This window comes from Sinohyriopsis cumingii, chromosome 16, assembly GCF_028554795.1.
Source record: "Sinohyriopsis cumingii isolate HCF-2022 chromosome 16, ASM2855479v2, whole genome shotgun sequence".
Lineage (NCBI taxonomy): Eukaryota > Metazoa > Mollusca > Bivalvia > Unionida > Unionidae > Sinohyriopsis > Sinohyriopsis cumingii.
Genome location: NC_142976.1, coordinates 34,474,879 through 34,499,090, shown reverse-complemented (window position 1 = coordinate 34,499,090; position 24,212 = coordinate 34,474,879). Strand labels below are relative to the sequence as shown.

The window sequence follows — 24,212 nt, the reverse complement described above, 5'->3', positions numbered from 1 at the left end:
AGTCCAAGAATATTATAGATAAGTACTTTGTGTTTCCAGTGAATAATAACTTGAATAAATAATTCCACCCAATGAAACACTGAACTCAACATAAAACTAATTCTCTCTCAGTTGTCAAATGCAAGAATGAGCAATTTCTCAAGTAAACAATATTATATTAAAAACTAAAACACAAATGTAGAACCAGGATGAGAGCCACGAGTTCATTTCTAGAAAATTCATGTCAGCAAGATAAAATCTGTTATTAAATTTATAATAAAGTGATTAAACATAAGCTAGACCAGTAATCCCAATCTCCTAGACCCAGACCCAAATGAACATGTTTACCTCTATTGATAATTATCCTAATATTTAACCCATACATAGAAAGAAATACAAAGTATGATTTGTTTACAAAAATAGTTACTGGTCAGGTACACAATGAACTTGATTTTCGACAAGGTAAATCCCAAAATACATTATCCATAACATAATCATGGAGAGAACAAAACTAACAAAAACTACAAATTAACTATACATTACAATTGAATTTGACCAATTTTTACTCCTGGCATGAAATATAAATCAAATATGTCTACTGTCACTTTGAAAAACATAAAAAGACATTCAAATTACTGCTTCACAGAATCACTCAACAGAATGTGACAAAAAGCATCATAGCATTGGGGTCTTTCAATTTTATACAAATGATGCTCATATATACCATCAGATATAGCCACTGTGACTATAAAAAAAAACCTATTTAAATAACCAAATAACTTAAAGAAAGCATCAGGACATAAATGGCTTTCAAACTTGCAAAAATAATACCAGCCCACCATCAAACATGGCTGCCATCACCTTTCTCTCTTGGGCACAGAGCATCATGGATTACCTGCCTTTCAAAATTTGACAATTACTGCTCATGTGCAATCAAATAGGCTGAAGATACAAACATGACCATCCAGGAACACCTTTCTTCCCATCCTCTTGCCAATCAGCCAGCCAACATAATTATCCCAAGACCACATTTCTTCACCTCCTCTAGCCAACCAGTCACTCAACATGGTTATCCCAGACCAAATTTCTTCCTATCCTCTAGCCAACCAGTCACTCAACATGGTTATCCCAGACCAAATTTCTTCCTATCCTCTAGCCAACCAGTCCCTCAACATGGTTATCCCAGACCAAATTTCTTCCTATCCTCTAGCCAACCAGTCACTCAACATGGTTATCCCAGACCAAATTTTTTCCTATCCTCTAGCCAACCAGTCACTCAACATGGTTATCCCAGACCAAATTTCTTCCTATCCTCTAGCCAACCAGTCACTCAACATGGTTATTCCAGACCAAATTTCTTCCTATCCTTTTGCCAACCAGTCACTCAACATGGTTATCCCAGACCAAATTTCTTCCTATCCTCTAGCCAACCAGTCACTCAACATGGTTATCCCAGACCAAATTTCTTCCTATCCTCTAGCCAACCAGCCACTCAACATGGTTATCCCAGACCAAATTTCTTCCTATCCTCTAGCCAACCAGTCACTCAACATGGTTATCCCAGACCAAATTTCTTCCTATCCTCTAGCCAACCAGCCACTCAACATGGTTATCCCAGACCAAATTTCTTCCTATCCTCTAGCCAACCAGTCACTCAACATGGTTATCCCAGACCAAATTTCTTCCTATCCTCTAGCCAACCAGCCACTCAACATGGTTATCCCAGACCAAATTTCTTCCTATCCTCTAGCCAACCAGCCACTCAACATGGTTATCCCAGACCAAATTTCTTCCTATCCTCTAGCCAACCAGTCACTCAACATGGTTATCCCAGACCAAATTTCTTCCTATCCTCTAGCCAACCAGCCACTCAACATGGTTATCCCAGACCAAATTTCTTCCTATCCTCTAGCCAACCAGCCACTCAACATGGTTATCCCAGACCAAATTTCTTCCTATCCTCTAGCCAACCAGCCACTCAACATGGTTATCCCAGACCAAATTTCTTCCTATCCTTTTGCCAACCAGTCACTCAACATGGTTATCCCAGACCAAATTTCTTCCCATCCTCTTGCCAATCAGCCAGCCAACATAGTTATCCCAGACCAAATTTCTTCCTATCCTTTTGCCAACCAGTCACTCAACATGGTTATCCCAGACCAAATTTCTTCCTATCCTCTAGCCAACCAGTCACTCAACATGGTTATCCCAGACGAAATTTCTTCCTATCCTCTAGCCAACCAGTCCCTCAACATGGTTATCCCAGACCAAATTTCTTCCTATCCTCTAGCCAACCAGCCACTCAACATGGTTATCCCAGACCAAATTTCTTCCTATCCTCTAGCCAACCAGTCACTCAACATGGTTATCCCAGACCAAATTTCTTCACCTCCTCTAAGTCAATCCACCACCCTACTATGTAGGACTACATTTCTTCAAATCCTGTAGCAACTTCACCTCTTGCTAGCTACTCTAGGTCCTAGTCAGACCTTTGTTACACATGCATCAATCAATCTATATCAACTAACAGAATTCCCATGCTACTGGGAAATGGGGATACAATTAACAGAAAAGAATAATTTTTTAACTGCTTAGGATAAACCCTTTATATTAGCAAACACTGATCAAAGTCATTAAAAAACAGAATTTTCAGTCAGTCACCACTTGATGACTGCACTGACAGACAAAAAATGTAAATGAATCATAACTTAATTGATCACAAGTTAAATTTATTCAGTTCTAATGGGAAATTTAGAAGGTTTCACAACTCTTTAGTCAGTTGAGATACAATTCCTATATTGATCATTTGTGTGCTTGCCCTAACATATTTGTACAGCCAATCTTGTCACTCATGCAATGAGAATAGTCAAGCAGACTGGTTACCACAATGTCCACTCCATATCCTATATTTTCCAAAGGATTGAAGGACCAGTCTAATATGCCACTGTGCCAACATGTCTGTAATGTGAGATCTCAATAAATGTTAGTGAAGAATACAGCTGATCTTCACGTTTCCCCTTTGATATGCAAAGTTAATGCAAATGTATTGTTATAAATCTTTGTTGATTATTTGGTAGTTCATACTGGGAACACGATGTTAAACACTATTGTCAATAATAATATTTGACCCCTTTGAAGTTCTTTTTCTTCATCTGTATCTTATGCTTCTTGTCCTTATGTTTCTCTTTCCTCTTCTTCCTCCTTCAAACTTTCAGGATTTAAAAGCTTCATTGAGGTTTCAATCTACATGATGACCCTAATCTGGGTGTTCACAAGTCTACAATACACTGACGTTTTATAATACCTACAGTCATAACTTCAAAAACATCAATGGCAATGGTTACTTCTGCACATCTGTATGAGAAAAATGTTCTTTCTTGAAATTTAGCATGCAGACTGCTTGTTTGGACAGACACCATAATATAAGATCACCCTGTTTCCCTGGCCAGTAACCATAATATAATATCAGACTTTTTACAATGTGTTGAAATAAATAATATCAAATTAATACACCAAAAACTATCAACAGCCAAAGACAATTGCAATGTCATTCACTTGCACTGCTTCTTCATTTACACAAAGTATACTAGTTATAGTTTCATGCTGAGTCTTGGACCCTAATAAATTTTAACATAAGAAATGCAGCATGGATCCACAGTAATTATGATAATTAACTGACTAGTTTTCAACACAAAATAAAACATGGTATTAAGTCTAAGACTTGAATGGACATGTATTGCCTCAGTCACAGTTAATATTTACCTCTATCATTTTAGAGTACCCACCATTATTAATATCAAAATGCAACAGTTATTTTAATCTAAATGCATAAAGCACCCACATCTTTGGCTTTATCACAAAGTGGAATTGTGCAAGAAAACAGTTTCAAGATTTGGAAACACATTCATCATACTGATTGAACAGTATGCCAATAACAAACTACAAATGCCTCTTAACACTGAACAGTATGCCAATAACAAACTACAAATGCCTCTTAACACTGAACAGTATGCCAATAACAAACTACAAATGCCTCTTAACACTGAACAGTATGCCAATAACAAACTACAAATGCCTCTTAACACTGAACAGTATGTCAATAAAAATGCCTCTTAACACTGAACAGTATGCTAATAACAAACTACAAATGCCTCTTAACACTGAACAGTATGCCAATAACAAACTACAAATGCCTCTTAACGCTGAACATGTGCTAATAACAAACTACAAATGCCTCTTAACACTTAACAGTGTGCCAATAACTATAAAATTTAATGCCTCTTAACACTGAACAGTATGCCACTAACAAACTACAAAATTAAATGCCTCTTAACACCGAACAGTGTGCCAATAACAAATTACAACTCCCTCTTAACGCTGAACAGTGTGCCAATAAAAATGGCTCTTAACATTGAACAGTGTACCAATAACAAACTACAAATGCCTCTTAACACTGAACAGTATGCCAATAACTACAAAATTAAATGCCTCTTAACACTGAACAGTATGCCAATAACAAACTACAAAATTAAATGCCTCTTAACACTGAACAGTATGCCAATAACTACAAATGCCTCTTAACACTGAACAGTGTGCCAATAACTAATTACAACTGCCTCTTAACGCTGAACAGTGTGCCAATAAAAATGGCTCTTAACATTGAACAGTGTGCCAATAACAAACTACAAATGCCTGTTAACACTGAACAGTATGCCAATAACAAACTACAAATGCCTTTTAACACTGAACAGTGTGCAATAACAATCTACAAATGCCTCTTAACACTGAACAGTATGCCAATAACTACAAAATTAAATGTCTCTTAACACTGAACAGTATGCCAATAACAAACTACAAAATTAAATGCCTCTTAACACTGAACAGTGTGCCAATAACAGACAACAAATGTCTCGTATAGTTTATAGGACTCTTTTTTTCTTCTCAAGCTTCAAATTCACTGCCTAGAATTACAAGCTTTTCACAGCTATATTTAAAATGATGATCTAAAGCCAAACTTGGCGTGCAGAAACCAAACAAATAATTATTTCTGAACTTTTTAAAAATAAAACATTTGGGCACAAAATCTTTTTTTTTTGCATGCATATATTAAAGTAACAAACAAAAATGCACAACATTTATAGAAAATACTTGAAAAATGTGAATTTTAGCATTATCACAACCTCTGAAATATTATTTAAAAAATGGCAATAAATTTTCCATAATCCTCACAGATTTCAGCTTTATATTAAGAAAACATAACTAACGTTTGATTCTCATCATTTTTTAAAATAGACTGACAGACTTATAATTTGGGCATGACTTGAAACTCTGCATATATAACTAAGCATCGTTTTAGTAACATGACATTAATTAAGTCCTACGTGTCATAAATGACACATTTCTGCCCTAATTTAGTGTATTATTCTTCCTAATTTATTACCAAACATCTTTTAAAATGCGAGCCATGGTAGTTTCAGTTTTGTGTATTGTACTTCATAATTTATTGCCGAAGTTCTTTTAAGATGGACTCCATGTTAGGTCAGTTGGTAGAACATCAGACATTTATTCCAGAATACCACAACCAGGTCAGCTACCTCAGGATGTCTTTTGGACTTTCATTCCCGAGTACCACAACCGGTCAGCTACCTCAGGATGTCTTTTGGACTTTCATTCCAGAGTACCGCAACCAGGTCAGCTACCTCAGGATGTCTTTTGGACTTTCATTCCAAAGTACCGCAACCAGGTCAGCTACCTCAGTATGTCTTTTGGACTTTCATTCCAGAGTACCACAACCGGTCAGCTACCTCAGTATGTCTTTTGGACTTTCATTCCAGAGTACCGCAACCAGGTCATCTACCTCAGTATGTCTTTTGGACTTTCATTCCAGAGTACCGCAACCAGGTCAGCTACCTCAGTATGTCTTTTGGACTTTCATTCCAGAGAACCACAACTGGTCAGCTACCTCAGCATGTGTTTTAGACTTTCATCCCATTTCCACAGCCTGATTTAGCCAATGATATACTATATAATCTTGGTAAGAATTAATTTTATTTTTAAAATGAAAAAATTAAGGAACTCACTAATATATAAATTTTAATATCATACTTTGTTTCCATTAATGGATTTCAACTTGGCTTTTGGTAACGAATTAAAAAGCAACAGACCTGCTGCTTTCTCTATGCTATCTACTGGAACCATAAAGTTTTTAAGTGGGGTGTTGTCTGGCATTGTTTGATTTGGGAGGACAAAGGAAAGCAGTTCAAAGTCACCATTATTATCTTCTATCAGGACAACTTTAAAGAAGTGTGTTGGTACAGCAACATGATTACGTCCAATTACTTCATATTTTACATATAACTTGCCATCACCCTCTTTCCTGAAAGAGAGAAAAAGTATGATGTAAATTTTTATGTAAAATTGAGAACTTCTTTATAATATATCAAATAAAGATTTCAAAAAATATACTTTATTGTCTCAGATTGGTATCGAAATTGAAAAACGGTCTTGATCTTCAAAAAACAATTCATCAAAGACATAACTGTCACTCTAAATTTAATGTATGCACTCATAAAACATAGTTAGTGTTTTGAGGTACAAAAGGAGCTCATATCATCTCTCCTTCAAAACACTTTGTTCTATCCATATGATATTACTGCATGTTGCTTGAAGAAGAATAAATTCATTACAAAATGGAAGCTGTTAAATACTTAAATTAATATTTATCCAAAAGTATATTTATTGTTTACTGGTAGTTAAGTAAATTTAATGAATAAAGTACAAGTTTTTGCTGTTATGTCTACCACCAAAAATAGAACTTTGTCTGCCCATCACATATGGAATACTCCTGCAATTTTCCATGGACTGTTGTCATGTTCTGAAGCATTATACATCATTCTGGTGTTAAAGGTAAATACTTCCAGAACATTTTATAACTGATGTCTACAACTTGTGCCACAGCTTTACATGAATTGACAGGAAACTTGATCAACATTATTACTGATATAAAGTTAACATTCACAGATTGTTCTGATGCTCTAATTTGTTATTCCATAGTTGTGGCCCTTTTAGGGTTTATTATAATTCTAATATAGAGCTTTGTATAAATTGCCCTGAAACTTGGCAGTCATTATTGCTATGCGGAAATGATGCTTTAATTTTCAGAGGTTCGGTGAGCGACCCTGCTTTTTAAAAAGACAAAAATTATATCAATCATATAAGTTTTAAAAAATTATTTGGCAGTTAAAGAAAAAAATCCTGGTTCAAAAGGAAATCCCACATCCTACCCCCAACCCCAAAATGAAAATTAAATGGTCAGTCTCTAAGGTCAACATGCCCAGGTAAGTCATTATCATGCATTAATTCCAAATTATGGTGTGATTTATATGGAAAGGTTATGATCTTGGGATTTTACCATTCTTTTGCCTTAATCTGGCCACTGTATAAGATTTTGTGTCTTCCATACCATGTTAAACTTTTTAAATACATGCATCTTATTGTGCACATTTACGTTTGGTTGAATTGTTTTCCTGAAGCTTTTTGCACAACCTTTGCCTTTAGTATCACTTGATGCTATCTAGGTTTTGCTGGGCACTAAATTGCCAAAATTTTGCATGCATCCTTACATCCATCCTTCCATACATACATACTGGAACATCATAAATGTTTTTGTTGGCAATGCAGGTGACCACCAGGCGAGGGAACATGCTATTATATGGAGTGTATGGAATTTTTGTCAACAATATGGGGCAGTTTTTCATCCAGCACAAACTTGTGACAACCCTCCATACATACATAGAAAGATACATACACAGATACATACATATACAAAGATAGATACAAACATATAAAGTTACTTTATCAAAAGGCTTTTTTACTTTGATAAGTCCCCTGTTTGATACCATGTTATTTATCAAACTGCTGTACTATAAATTACCCTTCAAAAGTGTTGGAATGGAAATTAATATAAATGGAAATGTCTTTGGCAATGTGACTGTTTAAAATTTGGACATTATGATTACCTTGTGAGCAGGTGCTTGAATTGCAGGTGATTTAGTGGTTGCAGTTATCCTCTTGTTAGTTAATTCAGTACTGCATTGTTTGTATTGTGCCTTGTCTGTTTCTCTCTTACAAAGTGCTACTGAATATAACATACCATGGTCAGCAGGATTGACTGCAGGTCTGGTTTCATGCATCAAAACATGCTAAGTAAACAAGAGAACATTAAAATAACACTTTTCTATTAGAATATTCACCAAAAAGTATTCAATTAAATGTAGAGTTATTCACTTCAGCTGTGTAACATACATGCATCTGCATTCATAACTTTCTCAAGCTTGGCTTGTGGAGGGTGGTGAAGGTATCCACGTCAATGAATGTTACATTCTAATTTTGCATTCAACTTTAAATTTGATCAAACCATAAAAAGGTAAAATGAGTAATGAAAACGAATAAATATTTACCTTGGTAGGTACAAAGGTCCAGTACACACATATACATTTCTATTCTTTCTCACTTTTGCCCTCACATACTTCTCCAAGTTGTTCCAGATTCCATGATTAAAACCTGAACCCACCTGAGGGATAAAAATCTGGTGAATTAAAATGCTTTAGTGGTATTACATTTTCAAATATTTCACAATTAAAGCATAACATTTTCAAGACCTAGCCCTAATTTTTTCTTTAATATGTTGTGTTTGATTACATTTCAGTTAGTCCTGCAAACTGGCACTGACCTGAACATCACCCGTCTTGAGAGATCACATTTTGTTGACAGAAGGAGTGGTCTCGTAAAGCAGAATTTACTGTCCTATTCCTAAATTACACACAAAAGAAGAATTTTAAGTGTCTCCACTGACGAGTGTCAAATATGTAATATATTTATAAGGCAAATAATATCAACATAATGGCTGACTATCAATAATTTAATTGGAGTCATAATGTTGTTGTGGCTACAATTCATCAGCACATGATATGGTTGCCAGTACATCTGGTGGAGGAAGAACCTGGAAAAATCCCAGGAAGAATCACCATCTCATGGGAAGCTACTGGCAAGCTTTCTCACATTCCCATGTTGGCCAAACCTGAGACTAAAACACACACAGACAGAAGTGATCCACTGGTAATATGTAAAAGGCGACTGCCATAGACCGCTCTGCCACCCAGGGTCCCGAATCACAATGTAATGACCTGCCAATTCTTTATCCCTTGGAAAGGTGCCCCTGGCTTTTCTCAGACAGATTTGGTCTTTAATAGGTAATATTTTTAACCTACCAGCTAAATTGCCCTGAGTAGTTCTCCTGATATAGCGGTCTGATTACCATGAATGGATTAATAAGTATGAAAATTGTGGAAATGCTTGCAATTCTTCTTTCAAATGTAAGTTAGCAGCATTTTTCAAGCGAAAAATAATTAGGTACTGAAAGAAATATCTGCTGATACTAATCTTTGCTTTGGCAGGATAATGGATCCATAAAGCTGCAATCTGGAACTGATAAAACTCTTTTTGACCAGATGACAAAATAATAACTTGTGACATTTTCTGGCTTGTAATTGCAACGTCTAACTCTTAAAGATGTGTGAAAGCTCAATGAGGAGCATAACTTATCCCATTAGAATGATACCTAGATTAATGAAAAGTGACTGTAAATTAAAACAATTAAAAAATCAAGGGCTGCAAACTGAAAATGCCATTTCTTTTATATTTATCTAAGGAGTCATTGTATTAGAATGGTTCTAATTTTGCCTTCCTCAAGCCATTTAATATTTTTATGGTATAGACCTATTTTATTATCAAACCTGGATGAATGCTATGAAATATTCTCACTTACAGTAGCAGACTAAAATTAAAACCCCAAAAGAACTGACACATCATTCAAGGTTCAGGTCTAATTAATCAAATTTTAATTCTCAGATTTCTGTGACTGCTATTCAATACTTCAAACTACTTGAGAAAAAAAGTACCCGTTTTAACAGATCATCACATGAACAAAATGTATGGGTCCCTGAGTGGCCGAGTGGTCTAAGCGCTCTCTATTACGGATCACTGCCATCTCACTTCTGTCTGCGTAGGTTCTATATTTATAAGGCAAATAATATCAACATAATGGCTGACTATCAATAATTTAATTGGAGTCATAATGTTGTTGTGGCTACAATTCATCAGCACATGATATGGTTGCCAGTACATCTGGTGGAGGAAGAACCTGGAAAAATCCCAGGAAGAATCACCATCTCATGGGAAGCTACTGGCAAGCTTTCTCACATTCCCATGTTGGCCAAACCTGAGACTAGAACACACACAGACAGAAGTGATCCACTGGTAATATGTAAAAGGCGACTGCCATAGACCGCTCTGCCACCCAGGGTCCCGAATCACAATGTAATGACCTGCCAATTCTTTATCCCTTGGAAAGGTGCCCCTGGCTTTTCTCAGACAGATTTGGTTTTTAATAGGTAATATTTTTAACCTACCAGCTAAATTGCCCTGAGTAGTTCTCCTGATATTGCGGTCTGATTACCATGAATGGATTAATAAGTATGAAAATTGTGGAAATGCTTGTAATTCTTCTTTCAAATGTAAGTTAGCAGCATTTTTCAAGCGAAAAATAATTAGGTACTGAAAGAACCGGATTTGGCTAATGGGGGTATGTGAGAAAGCTTGCCAGTAGCTTCTCATGGGTCGCTGGTTCTTTCCGGGGTTTTCACGGGTTCTTCCTCCACCATTAATACTGGCTGCCATGTATAGCCTATCGTGTGCTGAAAAATGGCGTTAAACCCCACAACAACAAAATGTATGACATGATCACAGATGATACTTTTTATTTTACTAAAATTTCTGTTAAATAAACTTTTAGAGATATTATACATTCAGAAAATCAACGACTTATGAGACCAACATATTCTTCCATACCTGGGGTGCAACATTTGTCAGAAAGAAGGTCTGGTCAAGAGCTCTTTGCGAATGACGATGATTTCTTGCTGCGGCAAGATGACCTCGATCGTACCCACTGCCCTTATAATCATCGTTGGTACTTCTGAAATGATAATGTATCGATGAATCTTCTAAAAATGTGGATTTATTCCTATCTGTGTCTTTTATATTCAGTAGTTCTGGTGTGAGATGCTCTAATACCCAATGTGCATTTCTGTTCCTCCGGTCATATGATAGTACAAAATTGTCGTAAGTTCTGACATCGGATCCTGGATAACCGTATTTCATTATTTCTGCACTTCTTTTACTTGGTGACAGTGTTAATGCTACTGCCGTATCTGTTAAGCTGGGTTTATTTGTACTAGAAGCTGCGGCACACACGGTGGGAAGGTAAATCTTGCTTGAGGAATTTAGCCATTCCCGATATTTGACTCCGATAACAACTCCGACTCCTAACGAAACTATTGGCAAGATTTTGTTGTGAAACATTTGAAGCTCATTAAAAATTAGGATTCGCTTACAAATGTTGTCATCGAATTTAAAAGTCTGCATTTAATGAATCAAGAATTATCCTAGGCAAGGTCAACGGAAACATTTTGGCGGAAATTGCTGAAGACGTTTGGGGTTCCCTAAAGAACGTACTTGAGCAAAACAACGACTTCTGTTTTAGGTTGATGTTGATAAGGTACTCCCCTCCCTCCCCAATCATAAAATAATTTTTTAAAAATAAAAATTGTTCTTCACTTAAATGACTTTTATCAGTTTTTAAATTATCTTGCTGACCAATGGATTTAGGACTGTTGCCAACCATTCCTCGAAATAATAACGAACAATGCCCATAAACAGAGGTGTGGCGCTACAAAAAAAGTTAGCGAACGCAATAACAATGTTACTCACATGGGTGGGATAGGGATATCAAACGCAAAATAAGTAAGGGGACGCACGCGCAAATAAAGAGAAGGGAATGTTGTTCCCACAACACTATGCCCCTGCTTATAAAATAGGCACATTTCAAGGCTTGGTCACAACCAAATGAAAACGAGTTTTTAGGTGGGTTTTTTTAAATTTATATATATATATATATATAAACTTTGAGATTTATCCTTAGTGACTCAATATATTTTCCTTTTATTATTTTTCGTCTTTTTTTATACCCGTACTTATTCGGTTTGTCTGATAATGTAGTTTAGTGTATTATCCAGTACTGATAATTGTATATGTACAATATTGTTTTATTTGTATTGTTTGCATAAGTTATAAAGTTATTGTGCTATATCTACCGTTTGGGTCTTAAATCCGTTTTAAATTTCAGTGTGCATTATACGTTTAATAAAATTGTATGTCTCACGCCAGGCATACATGTGATTGATACTCTGTGTGTGTGTGTGTGTGACCAGAAATGTGGACCTGTTTTTGTTTTCTTTTGGGTTGTTTATATATATATATATATATATATATATATATATATATATATATATATATATATATATATATTGGTTCCATGTTTGTAAATATCGCTTGGATTTGAAGAAACTTTATTCCAGCGATTGTCCCATAAACCAAAGATGATTGTATGCTGGATATTTGTGATTTAACTTACACGTGTTATCCATACAAACTGATATATCTGACAGTTCGATGATCGTGATCCTATTTCCCAGTTGTATATATTGGTTATTAGGTTAGGGTTAGGTATTCTTTTAATTAACATAATTTATTTGTTTTTGTCCCATCTAATTACTTTCACGTTTATATTTTTCTTAGCAATTGATGGTGTATGGTAGTTTTAATTTTATTTAATGCTAATATTTCCTTTCATCGTTTATTTATTTATTTCGCATTTAAAACGAGCTACGTTATAATCATATATAAGGTATGTGACGAAATATCTTATATATTTTCTGACTCACTTTGAAATGCATTTTCGCTAACAAAGGTTCCGATGTCATAGCCTAATGTAGATAGAGTTATCATATTGGAACCTTGGACAGCGAAGATGTTAGGAACGAATCGCTATTGTTATTTGAAAGTAATGTTTGTTTATTTTCTGTTTGGTTAATATAAAATTAGAAAATACAACAGTATTCCATCTCCAACAAATCAAATAAATATTCATCCATGTTTTGGAAAAGGATGCCCGTCACCGGCACAACAAATAAATATTGGTCCCTCTTTTATAATGTATGCCCATCCACATAATAACAAGTAAATATTCTTCCACCGTTTAAATCAGCAGGCGAAAATCATGCAAATTTTAATCAGCAAGAATTGTCAATTATTAACTCTTTTGCCTAGAAAGAGAACAAGTTCGTAAGTGGACCGGATATATGAAACAAATAACTGTGACATTTAGTAGAGCACCTATTCAATTATAACATACTGAGACCTTATCATAAATAAATCAACATAATATTGAACTTAGAACAATGACCAAGTTATTATAAAATAGTACATACTCTGTTACGTATATTTAATTTGCATTGTTTGTTATTGTTTTTTAGAAATTAAAATTCATTATAGGTAGTTAAGGGGGCGTCGTAGGGACAATTGGGATATATTGTTGTTGTTGTATGGTTTAACGCCATGTTTCAGCACAAGATAGGCTATATATGGCGACCAGTATTACTGGTGGAGGAAGAACCCTGGGAAAGCCAGGGAAGAAATACCGACCCACGAGACGCTCTGGCAAGCTTTTTCACGTACCCACGTTAGCCGAGCCTGAGACACGAACCCACGCAGACAGAGGTGAGGACAATGGGGACACAATGTTAAAATAGGGGGTTGTACCCTGGGGACAAAATGAATTTTAACATGGGTGAGCCTGTCTTCGGACAATGGAAATTTCACATGGGTTAGTCTGGGGACAAAAGCGACTTGAACATAGGTGGGCCTGTCTAGCGGAATTTAACATAGCGACAAGGGATTGGGACTGTATAGCCACAAGGGAAATTTGAACACAGCGACAAGGGATTGGAACCGTATAGCGAGAAGGGAAATTGAACATAGCGACAAGAGATTGAGACTGTATAGCGACAAAGGAAATTGAAGATAGGACCTGTCTAGCGACACTGGAATTGGACAGACATACATATACAAATGATCTTGTATGTAAAAAAAAAATTAGGCAAGAGAGAAAAAACATCTTTTCCAGGCATATGAGTGGTCCTGAAAAGGGTCTTTGGATTTCTTTTACTTTCTCTCTTCCCTTCTTCTTCTCCACCAACAACTCATCTTCTCCAGGACATGTTGTTATTCTTCTTTTCTCATCTTTTTCCTCCTCCTTCTCTTCCTCTTGTTTCATCTCCTCATTTTCCTTCTCGTTCACCAATTTCTCATTGTAAGCTCTCATCTGTTCCTTTTCCTCCTTGTCTTCCTTTTCCTCTTTTTCCTGTTTTATCACTTCTCTTAATCTTTCCCTTTGCTTTCCTCAAATTATTTATCTCCATCTTGACTATGTATGGGTTATAACACCAATACTCCACTCTTAATAACGTCTCTTCTACAATCACTAAATTATCCACAAACCCTTGCAATTATGCATTTGTTGACGTGATTGCTCGCCATCGTTGATTAACCAATGTTGAATGGCGCGAATGACGAACGCTACGCATTATAAGTCTCAAGCACGGACGTGAAGGAAAACACCCCTTACACCAACTACACATATTACATACTAAACAACCCTAAGAGCTAATGATAACCTAAAATATTTTTTTTACATGTTTTACAATCCAACACACTATTACCAATAAATGACTTTACACTTCATACCAGCACATAGTGTAGAAGGGGTGTTTTGTTTCTGTCCAAAAATATCATACTCAAACCATTACTTACAATCATCAATTCTAGCAAACAGACGCACACAATATTACACCAAAAAAGTGGGTAAGTGTTTAAAATCATACTACTTCCCTTTCACACAAAATAAACACTCATTAGTGCAGTGACAATGATTTTGTTAAGGGAAAAAAGACACACACACATACACACAATATCATCACACAAACATATTTTTGGTAAATTGATCTTTTCTAGAGATCTGATTAGCCTTGAGAAGGGCTGTTTTCTAAACTTTAGAAGCATCTGGTCAATGCCATCTCCTCCCAGGTCGGGCACCACACACGCAAGGTCAGTTCAAATCGTTCTCCCAATTGACTGTTGTTGTTGGGAGCGCAGATGGGGTTTGAGTGGCTTCACTATCCCATTACTCAGTTTGAGGGATAGTGAAGACTTGTTCTCACCTTCTTCTATTCCAAACCCTCGGATGATGGTGGCACCCATGGTTGCTCTTTTTGCAGCTGAGGCTCCCTCTTTTTCCGCTGCTTCAGTAACTATTCTTCCCAGTTTTCAATATGGGGACAGTGGCTCTTGGTGGTGGTGGTAGTGACAACGGTGCTTGACGCAGTGTTGGAGGTGTCCTCACCATTAATATGACTTCACAACTCTGTCTCAGGTCATGTATGATAGTAGTTAAGGGGGGCACTTTACGGACAATGGGAATTAGCATTACAGACCCCCCTGGGTTAGATTACGGACAATGGAAATTTAACATGGCGAAAAATCGTGGGTCAGATTACGGACAAGGGGAATTAACATGGCAATAAATCGTGGGTCACTTTACGGACAAGGGGAATTTAACATGGCGATAAATCGTGGGTCACTCTACGGACAAGGGGAATTTAACATGGGGAATAGTTTGGGCTTGTTTAGGGACAAGGGGAATTTAACATGGGATTTTTTTTTTAAAAAAAAAATTTTTAAAAAAGGGGTAGGCAATTCAAAGACTATCTCTTTTCGAGAAATATGGCTGGCCCTGAAAAGGGCCTTTGGGTTTTTCTTCTTCTTTTATCTTCTTAACTTTTTCCAACATCTTCTTAATTTGTCCATCATTCCTTTCTTCTTTTTCTTTTCTGTTTCCGGCAACCATTCCGGGTGGCCCATGGCCCTGAACTTCTCTTGGATTTTCATCCAGTTTGTGTTCAGTTTTTCGAATTCATCCTTTTTTCTTCTATTTTCTTCGTCTTTTCTTTCATTGGACCACTTTTCTTTGATCTTCTTGACCTCTTTGGTCAGCACATTCCTCATTAGTTCTTCAGCTTTCTTAAGTTTTTCTAACCCCCACTTTGCGAAACACCAATCTGTCCATTCTACAACGTCTTCTAAAAAGCACCTTGCACTTGTCACATGATCTATTGCTTCTTTTAACTTACCCACTTTCACATACGGTGGGTTAATGAAACCTCTGATTCTCTTCTCCTCATCCTCTATCATTTCTTTCACGATGTTTACGGCTAAGTGCAGGCTGTTTACTTGTCTTGACACGAAGTCTTTTGTCACTTCATACCTCCATTCCTGTTCAACCCTTTCTGCTACACTCAATCCATCTACCATCCAATACCAACTTCCCATAAGATCGTTATATAAAGCTGAAGCTGCTGGCATCTTCTTGTTTGCTTATTCCGTAGAATGAGCTCCAATGGCCAACACTGTTAGTTTTATACTGAAAGTGCGGACGTGATGGAAAACATCCCCCTAAAAAACATAAAATTGATCTTACCTAGATCATGACCCAACAACGCGCGGACGTGAAGGAAAACATCCCCCTACTTTTTCATTTCATATAATATAACCCCAACTATTCTCTTCACATACTCTAAGAAACCCATAATCTACTTTATCACTTACAAACACAAACACTCAATCACACTAACACTTACCCTCACATTTTTAAAGAAAGAGTTAGTGTTTATATTCACACTACTCTACCTACACACATTGGCAAATCAATCATTATTTCTTTTCTAGAGTATTGGGTAGCCCTGAAAAGGGCTGTTTTGTTTGGAACTTCATGGGCACCTGGTTAATGGTGGCACCTTCCAGGCCTGGCGCCACATACACATCTTATCCCCCAGTTACTTTTTACCTTTTGGGGGGAGAGAGCAGAGGCAGGATATGTCGCTTCAGAATCCCAATTTTCGCTCTCTGGGATTTTGAAATTTCTTCTCTCCTTTTCCTCCTCCTCTTCTTTGTTTCTTCTTTCCTCTTTATATCTTCTTTCTTCTTCTTCTTTATATCTTCTCTCCTCCTCTTCTTTGTTTCTTCTTTCCTCCTCTCTTATCCTTCCCTCCTCGACAATGGCTTCCGCGGCCAGTTCATTTAATATGCGCCTGGCATATTCCAGATGCACATGAAGCTCCAACAGTTTCTCAAGTCTCGTGTTCATTTTTTGGTGTTGATCAATCAACAAGGGTAGCTGGACTGCCGAACGAGTTTCAATTTATACTGAAAGCGCGGACGTGAAGGAAAACATCCCCCTAATAACATAAAATTCATCTTACCTAGATCATGACCAAAAAAAACAACAACGCGCGGACCTAAAAGAAACACTCACTCACTTTTTATGCTACCCATTACTATTTAAAATTTTTTATAAATCACTTCAATAGACTATTCACATACACAAGGCAATCCAATCTAACCCCAAATATACACCTCAAACAGCCCCAAAAAAACCAAACATCATTTTAATCTACTATCCACACCAACCTACTTTATCACTTACAAACACACAAACACATACACTTCCACTATTAATAAAGAGTTAGTGTTTATTTTCACACTACTCTACCTACACACATTGGCAAATCGATCGTTACTTCTTTTCTAGAGTATTGGGGTAGCCCTGAAAAGGGCTGTTTTTTTGTTTGCTATGGCATTCTTTTTTTAGTTTCTAAGAATGCGATGTCCTCTGAGGATAGACTTTCTGGCGATAGGTCTGCTTCTTCGGAAAGAGAAGAAGAACTCTTTGGTGTCGATACGGCAATCGACAAAGCCTCTGTCAGGTTCAGGTTGCTGCTGCTGCTGTTGTTGTTGTTGTTGTTGCTGTTTTTGAAGTCTGTACTTCTCTGTCCATTCTTCTTTCTCCCTGTTCACTTCTTCTCTGAAGAGCTCTTCTATCAGGTCTTCAGTGATTTTTAACATTCTCACATTCTCTATTTCTTCTGGCTTCGGTATCAGACTGTGTCTGACCCTATGCAAATTCACGTAGGCTTCGTTGAGCTTAGCTAGTTTGGAGCACATCTTCGTAGGAGGATGAGTCGACAATGGATGGTTAGACTGGGAACAAACCGGTTCTTAAAGTTAAAGCGCGGACGTGAAGGAAAACATCCCCCCACACGGTTTTTTCCTGCCGCAACGTTCATGAGAGAGATAGTAAGAAATGAAAGAGCATCAATCCAACATTCTTATAGCTAAACAAAAGACAAAGGCATTTTTTTCTAAACACAACATTTTTTATTCAAAAATCACTTAACACTAAACAACAACATTTCTAACATTTTTAACAATAATCCAACACTATAACATCTAACAACCTTTTTCTAATCACAAACATTTTTTTCTTCAAATACTAACTACTTTGAACAGGGCTGACAACGTTGTGAATGAAATTGTGATTTCCACTGTTGGAAATCATTAGGCCATTGATGGACACTACGTTTCCTAGCTTGAGACAAAAGATAAGCATAATGGTCACAAAACCATCGATCTACTTTCACATCGTTTCTAGCAGAAGAACGAGGATCGAAATGAGTCACTAAATGTTCTAAGGAATAGCCCAGGCTGCGATGATGCAGAAAATACACACAATATTGTCCACACACCAAGGAATCTGTGCCTTGTAATTTCACATTATTGAATCGGGTGGTTTGAGCATTTCTTCTCATAAAGTCAATGATATCGTCTTCCAAAGGGGGCAATCCGTACGAATCGAAATATTCCACACATCCTTCTTGAGGAAAGTAGACGGCTACCCAGTGGGTTCCTGGGAGATGACTGTCGTCCGTGTTGATCACGTAAGCTTGATGGTCTTTAGGTTTGCGATGAGGGAGTTCATCTTTAGCACAGACGACAGGATTCCAAGAAGCTGTATACGAACTGTGGTTCAAAGGGTAATAAAGTTCCCAGGTATCCATTGTTTTCTGTGTTGTTTTTTTCTTCTTCTTCACAGGTAATAATAAGTTGTCAATTCGATCCTGACTTTTTGCTTGAAAATGTCTGACGAATAAACGGTTATTCGTTCTGTTTCCTCACTCTGATTTAGGAGAGCTTCGATACGATGGATCTCTTGAGTGGTTAATGGTGGACAAGAATGTTCACGCAAGTCTTTATACCACTGGTGCAACACGTCTTTGTTTGAGATGAGACTCCAAGCTTCGTCCAGATACTCGTCCAATTTTTCTTCTTCACTCAACATCAGGCATTTATCGTGTTGAATTTGACTGGGATGATCGTTTTGACATCCATAACAATTTTTCTTGATCAATTCCGTCATTTTGTCAACCAAGTGTTTGGCAAAACAGGAGACTAAATGGGCTTCTTGTTCTGGCCATCTCGACTTCATCATGATCACTTCTTCTTTTTCCTCACATTCCATCTCCAAAGTTTCTCCACTAGGTAAAGAGGGACAACAGTCTTCCATGGTTTCTAGTAATCTAGAATGACTTCTCTCAAACTGTTGATTTCTATGGTATTATCGAATTCTGCATACAGGATGACGTTCACCGTTTCATCAGGGTCTCGGTCTTTAAACTGAATTTCCACACGAATATGGCCGGATTTTATAGGGTGTAAATGTCCCTCGTCGCTGCCTTGGTCTGGAGTGAAATCGAAAGCCCACAAAGCGTAGCCTCCTGCATAATCCTCGTACGTAATACCGTGACTGGTGTTGGTTCCTAACTGTCCGGTGGCTTCGTACAGGGACAAGTACGATCTCAAGTAATTCTTCTCTTTAAAGTCAGGTTCTAAAGGTCGGGTACACAAGGTTTTGCCATCGCGACTGACTTCGATTTTCTTCACGTTAAAGTGTTGAAAGTTGAAAGGATTTTGAGCGAAGGCTCCGTTGAAGGCTGAATTCGTGACCATACCAAGGATCAAACGTTTGGGTAGCTGTCCTTGGAACAGATGATCTTCGATCATGGAATGATGTCCAACGGGAATGGTGAACGTTTTCACTTCCACGCGTCGTATGGGATACTTGGCGGTCGTTCTGCTCAACGTTTGACTGATGTCGTTTGCCACTTTGGGTAACACTTCCACGCGTCGTACGTAGAGTTTGGCCTCTTCGATTTTGCTTTTAGGAATGCCAGTCTTATCAGGATCAGCCATCAAATGGAAAGCGGCACTGTTGCGATTCAGTCTCAAGCGAACATTCACCCCGTTCAGCAAATATTTCTCTTGCAACCACATGTCCAAATGCAAACGATCCATCAGTTCTAAACTCTTCTTATCTAAGATTTTGAGTTCTCTTTGCTCAAAGCCGCTATTGGTTCCATCTACAAGGTCGAACTTGCCCGCTTCGTCAGGTTCCCACAGCACACAAGCATTGAGATGGGTATCCTTGGCATCTATTCCGTACGTCAAGAGATTTTCCAGGTAGGCACGGTAAGGGTAAGTATCCATGCTGCTGCTGACCAGTTTGTTATTCAAGTACAAGTCCACTCCACTAAACAAGGAATGCATGAAATTGTTGACGGGAGCTATATTCTCAGTGTCATCTACTGCACCATCATCCTTATCTAGAACTTTGACTTTCAAGTACAAGTAACTGCTATTCAGATCGATGTAATCTTCGGGCTGTCCTTTGATTTCAAACTCGATGGGAGCTGAGGCTGTCAATGAGGAGACGGGATGAAATTCCACCCATTGAGATTCTTGCATCGTCATCATGGTGGGGGGCATGGCAAACAGATCCAGTTCCGTCTTGGAACAAGCGCAAGACTCTCGGTGCATCATTTTTTCTCTGTGTTTCAATAATCGAAAACGTCTAAGTCTCGAACGGTTCTTCTTTTCTTAGCCTTTCTCGCTTGAAGTCTGGTGAAAGGGTGTTTTCTTCGTCGTCTCTTTCTGCCTTGTCCTTGCTGAATGCCTGACTCGGTAGCGTGCAGAACATTTATAGGTGTGTCTCGTCGGCCCAAAATGTCTTTGCCCGTTTGCAGCAAGACATTTTTGCCAGCCCTCATGAAGGCTTCTTTAGGGTTTTGTTTGTCGATGATGACATTTTGGAGAAATTCTTTGCCTTGCGTCAGTGCCGCATCTTTCAAAGCGTGCAATCCGCGTGTCACCATCGGTTTCAACACTGGGGCCACCGAACGAAAGGCCGATTTTAACATGTCTCCTAAACCGTGTCCTCGCTGTCGAGCAACCCCTCGGTACACTGGATACATGACTTACTTACGAGTCGTGAGAAAACCGTTTTCGAAAATGGAGTTTCACCGTGACTTTTCCTTTGGTGAATGGAATATTTTGTCCCAAATCTCCTTTTATAGTAATGTTGACTGTGTCCAAATACGACTTGCTGACAGGTAAATAGTGAGGATGGACAAATTCGCGGTGGACGTGGTAAGTGTTTCCACCTTCCTCGTCAGCGTTTGCGGCAGAATCCACTTTGAAAGGAATGACACGCAGTAACGGTACGGAGGTGTGTCCCACCACGTTGTACTCCACCACATCGGAGTACACGAACATCAAATTCAGTCCTTGGTTCAGTTCTACCGGGGTACGAAAATACTTGGCAAAAGAATCGTTGTCAGAAATGACTGGTAATTCACCTTTTTCTTGTTCTACTTTCTTCCTTAGCTCCATGTCACCGCCCAACATGTCAAACAATTCATGACAAAATAAGAAAGACATGATTTTGGGCCCCTCAGGAAATTTCATCAGGAAGCGACGAGCTGTTTTGTGGTACTCCAGGGTGACACTTTTTTTGACACTTTCCAAAGCTTTCAGAAACACACTATTAAACCTGGTGGCTATGGTGTTGACCAAATGTTGACCACTAAAATAATAGCCTGGAGGAATGAACAAGTGATAGGTGGTCCACTTTGAATTTGGTGTACGGGTTTTCTTGTCATATTTGCTATGGGTATCCATCCACTGCTGCATTTGCTCGTCATGAACTTCCACATCAAATTTATTTTGATTGGGAAGGACATTGAGGACTTGGGTCGGGTGAATCATTTCTACTAAAGCCACTTCCCAATGGGCTTCGTGATCTAAGGGGATGGCTTGAGGTAATTTGGCCGTGTAACAGCACAACGTGTTATTGGGAAACACCTCCGTGGAACTGTCACTGGGTAAGGTTAAGTAAAATTGGTTTTGGTGACTCATAATTCTAGAGTTCTGTGGCTGTCCGAGGGGATATTACTGGACGTCAGAGGCGTGTCTCCACCCAAAATGGGGTTCTGGTTGTTGTTGGAGTGGTGACTGGCACTGGCACTGGACACAACGTTCCCGTTCGAGGAGAATTTCAGGGAGGGATTGGGAAGCAGGTAACCGATGCAACTGCTCAATAAAATGGTCCACAATTGTTTGTCTCCTTGTTGCAAACTCAAATTGGCGATGGCTGCCCCGATGACACAATACACCACGAAGATTTGGCAGAAAAAGACGATTTGCGTTTTAGGCACACGTTCTCCACACCACACCCACAAGGGTTGTTTTTGTAAATCTTGCACAGAAGAACTAGGGGAAGAAGGAGTGGTCGACGTAGCTGCGTCTGCTGTGTGAAAGGGCATGATGGTCACTTCTTCTTTTTATAGTCGATGACTTGCGAAGCGTCGATCCAAGAATCGAAACTGGGTGGATATCCTTTCCAACGTACTTTGACTTCTTTGACACGTCGTTTGCCCACTTTACGGGTTCTGCGTTCGAGAATGCTTTCGATGTCGTACACGTCGTCTTCTTTTTTGGTGACACGTTGTAACTCGGGCAAATAAAACGTTCCTTTGAGCACTTCTCCGTTCATGTCTTCCAATTTATAGACGGCAGGATGACGGCCATGCACTCGTCCAGTGACGCGAAACAATTCGGTCGTCCAGTTAGGTAAGTAACCTTTGTCGAAAGTGCGTTTGGTTTTGCCAATGCGCACCCAATCTCCTACGGTCAACACTCCACTTTTCTCGGGGACAGCCCTCGTCGGGGACGTACCGAACAGGCGCTCGAACACCAGCACTTCGTTGTCGGGAGTCACGTCTTGCGGGGCACGTCCGATGCTTCGATGGTAAGATTGGTTGTACGCTTGCACCAGGTGCGGTAAGATGTCGATGTACTTCAGAGTGTGGTGATGCGTAAAATATTTCCACATGCGTTCTTTCAAAGTACGTTGAAAACGTTCCACGATGCTGGCTTTGGTTTCGGGATTCTCGGTGGTAAAAAAATGAATGTCACGTTTCTTTAATTCTTTTTGGAAAGCTTGGTTCAGAAATTCGGTGCCTTTGTCCGTTTGCCATCGAAGAGGGCGACGACCGCTTTGTTTCAACACCCGTTGCAGGGCTCGCACTAACTCGCTGCTCGATTTGGAAGTCAAAGGCACGACCCAGGCAAATTTGGAAAAGACGTCGATGACACAAAACAAATATTTGTAGCCGCGATTGTAGCTGGCCAAATGAGAGACATCGGCTAAATCGGCTTGCCATTGATGATCGATGCCTTCCACTCGGGTGCGACTTCTGGCAAACTTGCGTCGAATGGGTTTGTGTAAAGTGTAGGTAGCTTGTTCTTGTAACCATCGTTGCACTTGAGGTAAACGGAGACTTTTCAGTCGAGTTTTGGCAGCACGATACAATTTTTGAACTCCTGCGTAACCTGCAGGATGTGAGGGATCGTAGTAAATGCTGGCTAAGACTTTTTCCATTTTTTATTTTGTGTTGGCGTGTTAATAAGTCACCCACTCTTCGGTGATGCTACTTTGGGTGGGTCGAAAGGGTGGTTTGGAAACGGATTTACGTGTCCGATGGGCTACGGGAGTAGAAGTCGAAGGTAGTGGTGGTGGTGGAGGTGGCAATGGAATGGCTTTGGTTTTCTTTTCTTTTTTCACTTCTGGTTTCCCTTCTTTCTTTTTCACTTCTGTCGAAGGAGGTGTGGACATCATCTTTTTAACCCAAGCTTTCATTTCTTCTCGTTGGGGTGTGGGGGACGGGGTCAACAAGGATGCTGCAATCTTACTCGAAATGGGAGCTGCTGACGGTGTTTGAAACACTTCGTGCATCTCTTCTTCCTCAGGTCTTTGTGGGGTAGCATCTCTGGTGACCCTTGGGGATGGTATTGGTGGTGGTAATGATGATGATGATGGTGCTGGACTTTTCATCAAGGTCTTAAAATCTTTCAGAGTGGGTAAAGCTGTTTCGTCTAAAGCTTTCTGGTGAAAGAGTTGCAGTCGTTGCAAGAGTTGACCGTACTTTTGCGATTTTTCTGTTTCGGACAAATCTTGGCGATCCATCAAGGACTGCAATTCGTGTTGTAAC

General features: G+C 38.7%; 1 protein-coding gene across 7 annotated transcripts; it reads right to left on the bottom strand.

Annotated features, from left to right (window-relative positions):
• Positions 1-6,059: 6,059 nt before the first annotated feature.
• LOC149780190 (endonuclease G, mitochondrial-like) lies at positions 6,060-11,622 on the bottom strand. 7 transcript variants are annotated; one of them, XR_016415024.1, is made up of 5 exons: positions 10,888-11,025; positions 8,711-8,784; positions 8,439-8,551; positions 7,998-8,180; positions 6,218-6,355 (listed from the first exon to the last, which is right to left on the bottom strand). XR_016415024.1 is itself a non-coding variant. In XM_089936942.1 (3 exons), the coding sequence occupies exons 1-3, from the start codon at positions 11,458-11,460 to the stop codon at positions 6,079-6,081; spliced, it is 924 nt and encodes a 307-aa protein (XP_089793068.1). In that variant the 5' UTR covers positions 11,461-11,622; the 3' UTR covers positions 6,060-6,078. The 7 variants fall into 7 exon arrangements, 2 of the variants coding, with proteins under 2 accessions (XP_089793068.1, XP_089793067.1); XR_016415022.1 differs by lacking the exon at positions 8,439-8,551 and having other exon boundaries at positions 8,711-8,790; positions 10,888-11,026; XR_016415025.1 differs by lacking the exon at positions 8,439-8,551 and having other exon boundaries at positions 7,998-8,116; positions 8,711-8,790; positions 10,888-11,026.
• Positions 11,623-24,212: the final 12,590 nt, after the last annotated feature.